The sequence below is a fragment of the Grampus griseus genome, assembly GCF_964374135.1.
Source record: "Grampus griseus genome assembly, chromosome: 15".
NCBI classification, from domain to species: domain Eukaryota; kingdom Metazoa; phylum Chordata; class Mammalia; order Artiodactyla; family Delphinidae; genus Grampus; species Grampus griseus.
This window is the reverse complement of record NC_139009.1, coordinates 75136296-75149941: the sequence shown is the minus strand read 5'-3', so window position 1 is coordinate 75149941 and position 13646 is coordinate 75136296. Positions and strand designations below refer to the sequence as shown.

General features: G+C 49.9%; 1 protein-coding gene across 8 annotated transcripts in view; it reads left to right on the top strand.

Moving 5' to 3' along the window:
* The first annotated feature begins 3305 nt into the window (after nucleotides 1-3305).
* REEP1 (receptor accessory protein 1) overlaps nucleotides 3306-13646 on the top strand; it is a 111012-nt gene continuing 100671 nt past the window's right edge. For all 8 annotated transcript variants that reach the window (XM_082672248.1, XM_082672247.1, XM_082672246.1 and 5 more), the window contains exon 1: nucleotides 3306-3404. In XM_082672248.1, the coding sequence (XP_082528374.1) occupies nucleotides 3373-3404 (32 nt within the window). In that variant the 5' untranslated portion in view covers nucleotides 3306-3372. The remainder of the gene's footprint in view (nucleotides 3405-13646) is intronic.

The window sequence follows — 13646 nt, the reverse complement described above, 5'->3', positions numbered from 1 at the left end:
AATTACATAAAATAAAATTCGCCAATTTCAAGTGTAAAATTTGGTGAGTTTTGACAAATGTATATGGTTGGTAATTACCATCACAATCAGGATATAGAATTTTTTCATCATCCAAAAGTTCCCTCTTGCCCTTTTGCAGTCAATTCCCTTCCCCCATTCCTGGCATCTGGGCAACACTGACGTATTTTCTGTTACTATTGATAGTTCAGGTACAAGCAGCTAGAATTTGTAGAGCAAAAGGTTTTGTCTTGACTGGAATTTCGTATAAATGGTTGAAAGTGGAAGTGTCTTTTTCCTATTTTCAACTTTGGAAATCCTAGGGGAGAACTTCGGTCTAGCTTATGTCCAGTGCTCACCCATGGCCAATCGAGGTAGTAAGGACCTGTGAGAAAATGACACTTAAAATATTGGAAAATTGGGCTTCCCTGGTGGCGCAGTGGTTGAGAGTCCGCCTGCTGATGCAGGGGACGCGGGTTCGTGCCCCGGTCCGGGATGATCCCACATGCCGCGGAGCGGCTGGGCCCGTGAGCCATGGCCACTGAGCCTGCGCGTCCGGACCCTGTGCTCCGCAACGGGAGAGGCCACAACAGTGAGAGGCCCGCGTACCGCAAAAAAAACCCCAAAAATTGGAAAATTAACACAACGTTATAAATCAACTATACTTCAGTTAAACAAACAAACAAAAAAAGAGATTGGAGTATGGGTAGAACCATTCTGCAAGGCAAAATGGAGAGATCTTCCCAGAAGAAAGGGGAAGGTTACAGGGTGGAAACGGATCGTAAGCACCCGCGTGAACAGCAGTTCATGTGAAAAATAACTTAAAGTGAACCAGCTGATACGGCTTTAGGAGTCGCATTGTCTAGAAGGCTGTATCCATTCCCTGGCCTGATGTTTTCCAGGGTCAAGGACAAACTAGAAGGGGTCTGTGATGGAGAGATGTAATATGTGTAACAGCTACCCTGAAAGACATAGAATGAAATAGAAAAGCAGCTTTCTTCTCTCTGTTCTTTCCCCTTCTGTGCCCGTCAATGCTTCGCACTGTTGAACATGTTCTTTCCATAACCCTTGAGTGAAATCTGGTTGGTCCCACTAGTTTTCTGGTCCTCTTCAGATAACAGAAAGACTTCCAGATATTTTAATCCCATGAACGGTCTCATTTCATTCATGAAAATGTCCAGTTGTGTGCAATAGACAAACCCAAGAATTTCATTAATAGGAATGGGGGCATCTCCAGCACAGAACTAGCACATGACCAGTTTCTCCTCTAATTTCCCACCCAAAGGCTTTCTTTGAACCACAGTTTCTCCCTCCCCCAATTCCCCCCCACCTAGCATCACTGACAGCATTTTCTGACCTGGGGCTGGGGGGAGGGGATGGAAGAAGGTCCTGTTTGATCGGTACTGTCCTGATCTGCCTAGTAGGTATTCCAAGCTTTTTCTTGTTGGGTACTGTTTGCACCATATTACCTTGGGGAAGGTATGGTGAGGCTGGATCGGGAGAGAGGAGGCAGAAGCTTTTACAGTTTTGTTTTGCTCACGGTTCCCTGGACAGAACACAGCATGCCACGTAGGGCCACTCACTGTAAACACTGGGGTGGCTTACCAGGCAGGCAGACAGAGGGAAATTGTGGTTTCTGCGGGAAGGAAAAAGCAAGGCAGGATAAACAGGTTCAGGATTGGCTAATTTGAATAATTTCAGTGGGCTCAAGGGCGTAGGAGCTGTCCCCGACCATCTGGTACCCGGCCCTGGGGTGATAAGCCAGGCGTATGGTGGCCTGTGTGAGAGCCTGATAAAGCAGGTGGTGGGGTGTGGACTTATTTGGCCGCCTAAGAAGGGGAACTGACCGGTCCCTGATGGGCCTCAAAACTGGGTCAAAACAGCATTAACAACAACAACAACAACAACAACAACAACTGTATTACGTATTTTATGGGTTCTTTGGAGACCCCTTATCACAGAGGATGTTCTGTCTGCTGTCCCTTTATTGTGGGCAAGGTCTTTCTTCAGCCTGTATCACACCCACTCTCTCTCTACTACCTCTGAAGGTACATTTCCAGCCTCTTTCCGCCAAGGTCTGAGGTCTCCTTGCCTGTGCTAGGAAGCTGTCTTGGGCAGGGTTCCTTTAAAGAAGGCTTCGAGCTAGCTCTTTCCTGTGCCTCTCGCGTCTGACACTGAATTATACATGACACAGCATCAGCAAAGGAGGAGAGTGCTCTGAGAGGGCACCATGGAGGTGGTGAGGAAGGCAGCAACCAAGGCCAGGGGCAATGGACAAAAGTTTTTCAAGAGCACAAGGAAACAATGTACCAGGCAGCACTTATATAATAAGGGCCAGGATTAGGGTGTGGAGAGTGAGGCACTCTCCTCGGTGGCAAAATGTAAGGGAGTGCCACAAAATGCAGCAATCAAGATAAATCACATTCGATACAATATTTTAAAAAACACATTAAAAACGGGCATACGATGCACATTTTCCCTTTTGCTTAAGGCTCTAAAATGGCTCCGCAGGGCACCGGCACTAGGCAATTCCAGCTTCTAGCTTCCTCCCAGCCAGATCGTACCCCTGAGTCACTTTGATACAGAAATGCTGAGCAGCCATCTAGGAAGGGCTTTCCTTAGGCAATAAACTTTATCTGAGGCATGGAGTGAATGAACAGGGGAGAGGGAACAGCGCTTCTCCAGGTCCAAAATTCCTGAAGTGAAAAGGGCTAGAGGGGTATCTGGGGCATGGTGGTGGCAATGAGTTTGCAGGCAGGGACAAGATCTTGTAGGGACTCTTTAGAATTTTAACTAGGGGAGACAGAGGCCCAGATTTGTTTCTTACGCAGATAATGCCTTGTGGGGGACAACAGGAGGGGTCATATCTGGATACAGTGAAGTTCCTTTTTAGGCTATCGCAGTATCCGTATCAGAGCGAGGGATGACTGTATCTGAATCAGAACAGGTGGAGACAGATTCCCAAGATCCAGGCCTCAGTTTCCCCACTGGAGCACAGATGGTGGGGCGGCCCCCGGGTCTCTGCCTTGCCAACTGGACCACCTCAGGGTCCCCTGTGAGCGGCGGGGGCACCGGGGCGCGCAGAGGAACCTCCCGAATTCAGCCTGGGGCCCGGGGCAAGCGGGGCGGGGCCCCCGCTGGTGCCCGAACGGCTCGCCGCCCAATCGCCGCGGGCCCGCCGTGCCCCGGGGGGCTGGGGCAGCCGCCGCCGCCGGAACGTGCCGCGGCTGCGCCGACGCGCCAGCGCCGGGCAGGGCGGCGGGCGCGTTCAGTCTGGCGGCGGCGGCCGTGCGCGGACAGACGTGCCCGGAGCGCCGCAGCCGCCAGCATCCGAGACGCGCCGCGCCGCCGGGCCGCGCCCGCCCGCCCCCCGCCATGGTGGCGTGGATCATCTCCAGGCTGGTGGTGTAAGTGGCCTTCTTCCCCGCGTCCCTTCCTTCCTTCCCCTCCTTCTCCGGCCCCCGGCCCCCGGGCTGCGCGTGCCCCTGCAGCGCCCGCCCCGGTCGTTCCGGCTATTAATACCCGGCGGCCGCTAAATTTAGCAGGTACAGTAGGTGCCGAGGTCGCGGGCGAGCGGGCGGCACAGAACGCGGCTGCTGCCCTGCGGGGCCCGGCCCGGGCGCGGGGGCCCGGCGGGCGGGGCCGCGAGGGCTGGGGGCGCACGGGGCTTCGCTGGGGTCCGCGTCGAGCCGCGCCCGGCCGCTTTGTTCCCCCGCTTGGTGGGCTTGGCCGAGGCCCCGAGTGAGTGCGCCGCGGGGACACGTGTCCCTCTCCTTGGGAAGAAATGTTGGCCTGGGGTCGCCCGTTGCCGCGCCCCGCCGCCACGCTTTTGTCAGGTGAAAATGACAGAGCCCAGAAGAGCCTGGGGCGCTGCCTGGAGGGATCGGCGCGGAGAAGGGCGGAGAGCTGGAGGCAGGGCTCCTAAGGGGGTTGAAAAATACTCCTCCTTTTTAGGGTTCTCAAATGGACAGCGGCCTAGGCAAGTAGGACGGAGGAGGACAGACCCGAATCTTGGGGTAGCCGCCCCGCGTCCCCTTGTCTGATTCCTTGGGCGGGGCGTTTGAAGGAGAGATAGAGACGGGCATCTCCGGGAATTCACGGGAAATTTCCAAGTGACAGACGGCCACACTGACGGTGGCGATGACACCTGCCAGGCCTTGTGGGAGAGCGCAGAGTCATCTGGGGTGAGGCCTTGTGTGAAGCCATTGCGGGTGGGCGCGGGGGCGTTTTGCTCTGTCAAGCCCCAGAGCCGAGTGGACCTTTGAAGAGCTCCTTCCCTCGTGGATTTGTTCTCCTTTGGAGGTAGACATGGCCATCTATTCCAGTCCCCCTCCTTTCCTAACCATCCTTGCCTGAGTCAGGACAGATTTGCCACCTGCTTGGGGAGCCGGGGTGAAATTGTTCTGGGGTGTGGGAGCCGGTGGTACCATTCCGGCTTTTTCTTTGTCTGAGGAAGAGGGGCTCCCGACTCTGGTTGATTGTGCGCCATCACTCCCCACGTTTGGGAACACCTCCCATCTCCTACCCTTCTTGCCTGATTTTCAAAGAAGCCGGTCAGGGTAGCCTTCTGAAGCCATTCTCAGCATTGTCTCCTGGCCACCATTATGAGCTTTCTTCCCAAGGCCAGTGTATGTCCCTCTCGGCCCCCAAGTCATTCATTCCTTGCTGGCCTCTCCACAGCTGTTGCCACCTGCTGGGGATTTGTGCTGTACCTAGAGGAAGCATGTTAAATGTTTGGAAGATTCCTGCGGGCAGAGGTGGCATGAATAACCCAGGGAAGTGGCTGGCACGGCTGGCCCCGCCTCATGCCTGATCAAGGCCTGTCTTGCCTTCCGGGTGGTATTTTTTTTCTCCTGAAGTAGTGCCCTGATTGTCAGATTTGCAGGTGGCTTCTGGGGGGTGGGGGTGGGGGTGCCTCAGGGTGGGCCAGAGAGTTGAGTTGGCCAGGCTGGAGGACTCACTCCCTATAGGTCCTCCTGGGCTGGGGCTGGAACACTGAGCAGCCAGGGTTTCTGGTGTGGGGTCCATGTGACTGTCTTTAATTTTATTAGCACCCACCCCCTGTATACTAGACAACTAAGAGGGGTGAAGGGGAGAAACATATGTTTGGGTGGGGTCTCAGGGACTAGCAGTTACTTTCTAAAACAACCACACTCCCCAGAAGTGAAGAATTGCATTTCAGAGAATTTAAATGGCCGTGAGAACTGCCCCTCAGGTCAGCCCAGGACCCTGTGCTCCAAGGGAGAATTTGTGAGATTTGGGGTTGTTATTCCCACTATCAACTCCAAAAGGTCAGAGATAGGACCTATCCCTTCAGCCCCTAATTCTGTATAGAAACCCAACATGGATGTGTCAGTTGTGAGTTGTTAAAACCATTTTAATAGGCAGCACCTGTTTTGCGTAAATCATACCTGTTCACTATAGGAAAATTAGAAAATGTAGGTCCATAGATGGAAACTCATCTGCACTATTCCCATGCAGAGATAGCTAAGGAAAAATCTGAGAAGTATATTCGTCAAGCTGTGTTTCCCTAGGCATATATGCACATATGTTTATATTTACCATGCAAGGAAATTATCGACTCAGCCCAAATTTCCACAAACCTCTTAGCAAAGAGTAGAAATGCCATGTTTGGACTCAGAAAACCCTTGATTCAAATCCCAGTTCTGCCTCTTGCCAACAGATCCCAGTTCACAGCTCAGATCACAGGAGATCCTAGTTTGCAAGCCCTAGTGAATCTCACTTTACTGTTGCAAAGATTTCGATGATACATGATTTCTAAATTGCCAAGTACCACAGAGGACATTCAGTCAATGAGTGTTCCCTCCCATCCTCCGAGAGAGGTTGTAAGAGCTCTGGAAGGGGCTTTCAGACATTATTCCTGCAGTTTTCCAACTGGCTTCCCTGAAGGCCACTCAGCCTGAGTGGGCGGGCTCTGGGTTCCCAGCCCTGATTCCTTTTCTTTGTTTTACATACTGGGGTTCTATATAAAATATAATTTGGAAACTACATGGGTTTTACTGCTAATAAAAACCACTGAGCCAGTCCTCCTCTCATCTGTAAAACTGTAGAGGAGTGTGCTTTGCCCAAGGACACGAGGTGAGCTGGTGAAGAACACAGGCTCTGGATTTGGGGGTCAGTGCCCTTTCCACCTCTACCTGTCCTTGACCTAAACTGATCTCTTTCAAGCTTTCGAGACCTCTAGTATGGCATCCTATGATTTTGTCCACAGGTCCCTTTTCCTATAAGCAATCTTTTCATGGTTTCGTAAGCCCCTGTCCCATCAAAGAACATTTAAGGAAGACCTGTCACTGTGCTCTGAGGATGTGGGGGGAGCGTCTTCCTTCCAACCAGAGGCGTCAAGACAAGCTGATGGTGTCTGGGGACAGCCAGCTGTGATGGTGACTGTGTTGCCATGGGCTGTGAGCGTTTTTAGGGCAATGGTGGTCGTTTTTTGCCCCCTCCCAAGGCTCTTTTTTGAAGCACCTGGCACTTCAAGTGCACTCAGTAAAGGTTGGTTGTGTTGAGTGAGATCAGAGACCCTAGGATAAGCAGGGGAGCCGGTCATTGTCATCCCCTGGGGACAGAGGTTAGCGGGCATCGGGACAGGCTTGTGCCCACTGGGCAAAGCTCTTGGAATGGGAACCAATTTGAGACGCTGCTCTCTTGCCAGCTGTCTTCCTCCTAACTCCCCTGGCTTAGCTTAGGAAGAATTAAGGAAGAAATATTAGTGCAGTAGCAAGGGTGGCCTTGTTGAAGCCTGGCTGATATCTGCATGGAGCATGGGAGCTCATTTAGGACTGGTCTGCTCGCCTCCTTTCAAATACTTGGTTTTCTTTCCAAACAACTCAAGGCCTAGGTGTGGAAGCATTTCAAACTGTGCATTGGAGCGGGCATACAGAGGTCGCTCTGTGTCTTCTTGGGAGAATGCACTATCTTGAAGCATTTATTCCAAGGAGCAGGTTTTGCCTCATTGTCTCTGGACAGAATTTTGGCTAAGGCCCAGGATGTTGGCTAAATGGATCCAGAGCTTCCCACCACTTACTGGGTTAGTAGACCCAAACTCCAACTCACTGCATGGGGAAAAAGAGAGTCCTAATTCATAAGTAACCAATAGCTATGCCGGAAAATGTCATTTTCCCACATTGCACATCTTTAAAAAATGTTAGTTTTTGGAAGGTAGAGTCTGATGTTTAAAACAGTCTTGAGTTGATAGCTGAAGATCTAGCTAAGTCCTAGGACTGTCTCGAGCATGAAGTCTCTGTGCCCTGGGTCAGGGATGGACATGTAGAGAAGCCTGGAAGGAATGTGGGCTGTCCTCAAGATGTTCCTCAACTGTTGCAACACAAATGGAAAAAAACATACACTCTTAAACATAAACTTACCTTTCTTTGGGGCCTGCTTTCAAAAGGGGAATGCAGAAAAATGATCCTGTTAATGGAGGGTTCAGGTTAGTTGATGATTTCTTTCCTGGCACTGGGTGTGGTACAGGGTAGGAGCTGGGTGACTGTTTCAGTTGAATTGTGAGAGGAAAGATGTTAGGTTCTAGTCCAAGTGCTGGTCTGACCCGCCTGCAGAATCCTCAGGGCAACTGGCACCTGCGCTGGGGCCCTGCTCCCGGTCTATGATACAATATTATTGGCCAGCATCATCTTGGAGGTCTTAATAATTCCAAGAGCCAGGGCTCCTCTGGGCCCCTTCCTTTCCCTCAAGTCCCCCAGCCGGCCTACATGCACTGTGTTTATTTATAAAGGGGGGCCGTATCCTCAAGGAAGTGAAAAACATCAACCTAGATTTCCCTGCTGTTCTTCTGCCCTGGTCTTTGTTTATTAATCCTGGCTGCCTGCTGGGAAGTAGCTTTTGTGCACTTCCTCCTGCTGTGTCTTATTTCGAGGGTAGCTGACAAGTGAGGGTCTCACCTGGTTATTAATGGCTCAGTTTTCCCCTTCCTTCTAAAGCGAGCTATCCTCTTTGTAGTGTATATTGTCGGCGGGGCGGAAGAGCCCTGGGAAGAATGAGAGAAGGCGCGTCAGACCCTCAGTAGCTACCTAGTGAGGCTGCCATTTTGTGTTGTGTATGTGTGTCGTGTGTGTGTGTGTGTGTGTGTGTGTGTATTTTCCAAGGGATTTCAAGAGGCTTGGGGATGGGGTAGACTTGGCCGTGCAATAGTCAGGGTATATGTTACCTTTGCAGTTTTATTGCCAACAATGAGCTGTGCACATGCTCAACCGGTTACCAGGATTCTTGGTGTCTGTGGGAATTTTTCTGAGAACCAACAGGAGGGGGTTTGCATTTGGGCCATGAGAATATTTTCCTCTCACTTCAGGGCCTTGGGAAGGCCCTGATGGATTGGAAGATGGATAGTTACATACATACGGGTTTGTTCTGAACTCTCAGATCTCATCCATCTTCACATAGAAGCACACTGTTTTCCCTCTGGGTTGTTTTAGGCACACCCAGGGCCTTTCCTTTGATTTTAGAGAAAAAGTAAATATAAAGGACCAAGTATCTGGCACACAGTAGGGGTGTCTGAAGGAATCTTGACAGTTAATCTGATATTATAGGCCCTCAAGCATGGCATGTGTACCTAGACCAGGATGGCTAGTAGGTTTTATCTCTTTTAATTGATGGGAGGCTGCCTGGGACCTGTCTTGAGATGGGGTATGAAACTGAGTTGGGCTCAGTGGGGAAGGACACCCCTGAATTATTTGTGCAGGGATGATGGTAACGGGGGCACACATGTTGGCTCAGTATTTGCTCCCCCAGGACTTATTTGGTGGTCCAGTGTTTTAAGACTCCGTGCTTCTGCTGCAGGGGTCACTGGTTCAATCCCTGGTCGGGGAACTAAGATCCCACATACCGCATGGTGTGGCCAAAAAAAATTAAAAGTTTAAAGCATTTGCTCTCCCAAACTCGGCCTGTTCCTGATCACAGAAGGTTTGTCCCACTGTCAGAGTTTTAAGAAGCTTCCCTAAATTAGTAGACAGGAGGAGCATCCTTTAACTGAGTTAACATCCCCTCCTGACACCCTGCCCCCACCAGGCTTTGTCAGTCACCTGGCAGTTCTAGGCCATAGGTACCTCCTTGACGCCAGCACAGGGAGCTGTCCAGCCAGTGGCTCTCCAGTCTGCTCCTTTCCTCTTAGGGTGACCACACATATGCCACATTTTCCCTTTTTCCTTTGCCCTTCACCCATCGCAGCTCAGTTACTTTCTACCTTGGCTGCTCTCATGTACTTGTGCATTCACATCCTTTCCACCTCCTTTAGGGATCTGTGGATGGTACTCTGGGCTTCCAAATGCACTTCCCATTCCCCTCTGGTCACATACCCCATCCTATCACCCTCCACTCAACCATGGAGGTGGGCAGGGACTCAGGCCTAGCGACACATTTCCTTGGGCACAGAGATTGGTCCAGAGGTGGGTCTGTGGCCCAAACGGAGCCCCTAGATCCTTCCCCAGGGTGTCTTGATTTGAAGCTGGGAGAGGAGAGCCTTGCCTATGGGACCCAGAGCTGGAAAGATGTGAAGGTGGGGCTACTGGTGGCTGCCTGGCACATGGAGAAGGCATGGTGGCCAAAGGGGCGAAGTATGACAAAGCAGAGGTAAACAGAGATGAGATACAGGCACAGAGAGCCGGGAGCTGGCTTGATTCTGGTGACTCAGGCCCCGGTTCCTGCAGCTCCTCGTTTAAGGCCTTGATCTGTCCCATATCCTAGAATGAAGGCCTTGAGTAGTGCTTGTGTTAATTAAGCATTTACTGTAGTGGTGAGGATGGACTGGGCTATGCTGCGGTAACAGCTCTCAAATCCCGGTGGCTGGGGACAGCACAGGTTGGTCTCTTGCTTTACGCTGCCTGTGCGCTGTGGGTTAGCAGAGGCAACCTGCTTACTGTCATCACCAGAGGCTCAGGCTGACTGAGGCCTCTTTGTCTTAGGGTGCTATCATTGCAGCACAAGGCACCAGGATTCACTGGAGTAGGGAAAGAAAGATGGAGAGTCATGCACCAGCGCTTAAGGACCTCTAACCGGGAGTGACACATGTCACTTCTGCTCACATATCATCAGCCCAAGACAATCATATAACCAAGCCTGAATTCAAGTGTGTGGAGAATTACAGTCTGACTAAACATCTGTGAACAGCCCCAGTGACCACCGTATATGTTGAATGAATGAATCCTAACCAGCTTTGCAAACTTATAAATGTCCTTTTTTGTTGAAGTTGGTGTAAGATGGTTTTTTTTTTTTTCTTCTTGCAACTGGGACAGTCCTAACACACTCCTTTACCTCTTCATGTTAGAAAAATCTCTCACTCTCCTTTTCACCTCTTTTCTTTATCTTGTGTTTGAGTTTTAAAAGGAAGTCTTAATTTTGAGGAGAAATCAGCAATTGCAGAGGACATGCTATTCCATGGATAAAGACCTTGAAGGTGCCCTACTATTGTCATTACACTCTCCATGTTGGCCTCCATCTACCTTCCTCCAGGAAACCTCCCTTGGGGCCCCTAACTGAAGAAAGATTTCTGTTCCTGGGGCCCCGGTGTGGCATTGTCACTTTGTACCTTGTGACGTGGTGGTTTGTGCCTTTACCTCCCACATCTGTTTCTTAGTCTCCCTCTCCGCTCTTCATGGGTAGTAAGTGCCCAATGAGTATATGTTGGCTCATGAATGAGTCAGGACCTCTCTATTCAAAGAGTGGTCTGTGCACCAACCACATCAGCATCACTGGGAGCTAGTTAGGAATGCAGAATCCGGGGCCCCACCCAAGGCCCGGGGAATCTGCATTTTGACAAGACCCCCATGAAACTTGAGAAGCACTGAGTCAGGATTCAGGGAGTCATCATCTCCCCTGTGAAGTGAACAGAAATGGACTTGCCTAATATTCCCACTATTGGCTGTAAATGGGAATTCAATCCCGAGTCATCCATTTGTGCTGGACTGTGGTTCATCCCTCTGATTCCGAGAGGTCCCAACCCTGATTTGTATGAGTTCTGAATAGCCTAACTGGATTCCACCAACCCAGCGCTCAACTACGAACCTTTCACAAGTGGGCTGCCGAACCGTGATCTATGTAAAATTTAGTTTTGCTGCAACTGGGGCTTAAACCGCCAAGACAATGCCCGTCAGACAGGATATTGCGGTGAGCAGCTCGTGCTATTCAAGAGGGTGGGTTACAACCCACCGTGAGAAAGAAGCTGGAGAAACACAGTCGACTCACGCTGGGGACTCACGGTGGGTTTACAGGAACATGAAAGGACTTTTTCTCATGAGCACATGAGGCCAAGAACCACTGGTCCCTAGATGTCCCTCCTGAGGAAGTCACAGGACCCAGTGGGCTCTGTAAATGCTTCATGCCAGACACTGTGTGCTGCGGAATCCAGGCGTGTCAGTGAGTCCTCTCAGCCCTACCTTCAAACCCTCCCTGCCCAACCAACTCCCACCTCCACTGCCACCGCCCTGTTCCAATCCCAAATTATTGCTCTCCTGGACCATTTCAAAACTCTCCTAATTGCTTTCCCTGCTTCTACTCCCATCTCTCCAATGTCGACGTTGTTTAAAATGTAAGATAGGGGAATTCCCGGGTGGTCCAGTGGTTAGGACTCCGTGCTTTCACTGCTGTGGGCACGGGTTCACTCCCAGGTCGGGGAACTAAGATCCTGCAAGCTGCATGGAGCGTCCAAAAAAAAAAAAATGTGAGATAGGTCTTACATAGAAAACAAACTTATGGTTACCAAAGGGGAAAGGGGGTGAGGGACGGATAAGTTAGGAGTTTGGGGCTAACATACAAACTACTAAATATAAAATAGATAAACAATAAGGACCTACTGTATAGCACAGGGGAACTATATTCAATATCCTATAATAAACCATAATGGAAAAGAATATGAAAAAGAATAAATATATATATTTGTATAACTGAATCACTTTGCTGTACACCAGAAAGTAACACAACATTGTAAATCAACTATATTTCAATAAATAAATTAATTAATTAAATATAATAAAGGAAAAAAAATTTTTTTAAAAACGCATAAAGTAGGTCTTAGCTGTTTAAAAACTGTCTAAAAGGGCTTCCCTGGTGGCTCAGTGGTTGAGAGTCCACCTGCCGATGCAGGGGACACGGATTCGTGCCCCGGTCTGGGAGGATCCCACATGCCACGGAGCGGCTGGGCCCGTGAGCCATGGCCGCCGAGCCTGCGCCTCCGGAGCCTGTGCTCCGCAACGAGAGAGGCCACAATAGTGAGAGGCCCGCGTACCGCAAAAAAAAAAAAAAAAAAAAACAACTGTCTAAAGAACTCCCGTCACACTAAGAATAAAATTCAGACTCCTTACCATTGTCAGCAAGACTCAGCCAGGCCTGGCCCCTGCCCACTGCCCTGACCTCACCTTGTACTGTTTCCCCCTCACTTGCTCAGTCCCATCATGCTCACTGTTCCTAGAAGGCGACAAGCTTATCCCACCCAGGGGCCTTTGCACTTGCTGTCTCCTCTGCCCTGAACACACTGCCCTGGGTCATGCATGGCCCTTTCCCTCTTTCCATTTAGGTCTCTGCTTACATGTCACCTATTCAGGAGAGGCCTCTTTTGACCACCTTCTCCAAGATACACCCCACCCACACCTCTGTGCTTTTGTCCCTCCCTGAAACTATGCTTCTAATTCTTTTGCTTGCTTGTTTCTGGTCTGTCTCTCCACTAGGATTTGATCTCCATGACGTTTGAGACTTTTATCTTGTTCACAGCCGTTTTTCCCAGCAGTTCTAAGCTCATAGAACATGTTTAAAATGTATACGAATGATGACTTTGTATTCCCTCTGGGGTTAGAAGATCTTTTCTTAAACCTAGGTTTGTAGAACCTTGATTTGTGACCGTGGCAAGTAACCTAACCTAAGCCTCAGTTTTCTCATCTGTAAATTGAAAAATTTGATTTCTATTTCTGGCAGTATAGAAAACTATATAGTCTGAAACCCCTCCCTACTAAAACTGAATTGAACATTTTTCTAAAAATCTTGCATGAAATACAACAGCAATCCCCTAAAAGTATAGCAGAGCTTTTAAGTAAGTAAATTTGCCAGGAGACAAAACAGAGAGGGAATCATTTTGCAAGGCTGTAAACCAGTACTGTAGCAGCTGCACGACAGACTACCCTGAGATTTAGCTTAAAACAACAGACGTTTTGTTATCATCTCTCCTGGCTCTGTGGACAGGAAGTTGGACAGGACACCAAACACAAAACTCATTTCTGCTCCATGATGTCTGGGTCTCAACTGGGATGATGCAAATGGCAGTGGCAGACTGGCTGTCTCTTTCTTTTTTTAAAAAAAAGATTATTTATTTTTATTTATTTATTTTTGGCTGTGTTGGGTCTTCGTTGCTGCATGCGGGCTTTCTCTAGTTGCGGCGAGTGGGGGCTACTCTTTGTTGCAGTGCGTGGGCTTCTCATTGTGGTGGCTTCTCTTGTTGTGGAGCATGGGCTCTAGACGCACGGGCTTCAGTAGTTGTGGCATGTGGGCTCAGTAGTTGTGGCTCACAGGCTCTAGAGTGCAGGGTCAGTAGTTGTGGCGCATGGGCTTAGTTGCTCCACGGCATGTGGGATCTTCCCGGACCAGAGCTTGAACCTGTGTCCCCTGCATTAGCAGGAGGATTCTTAACCACT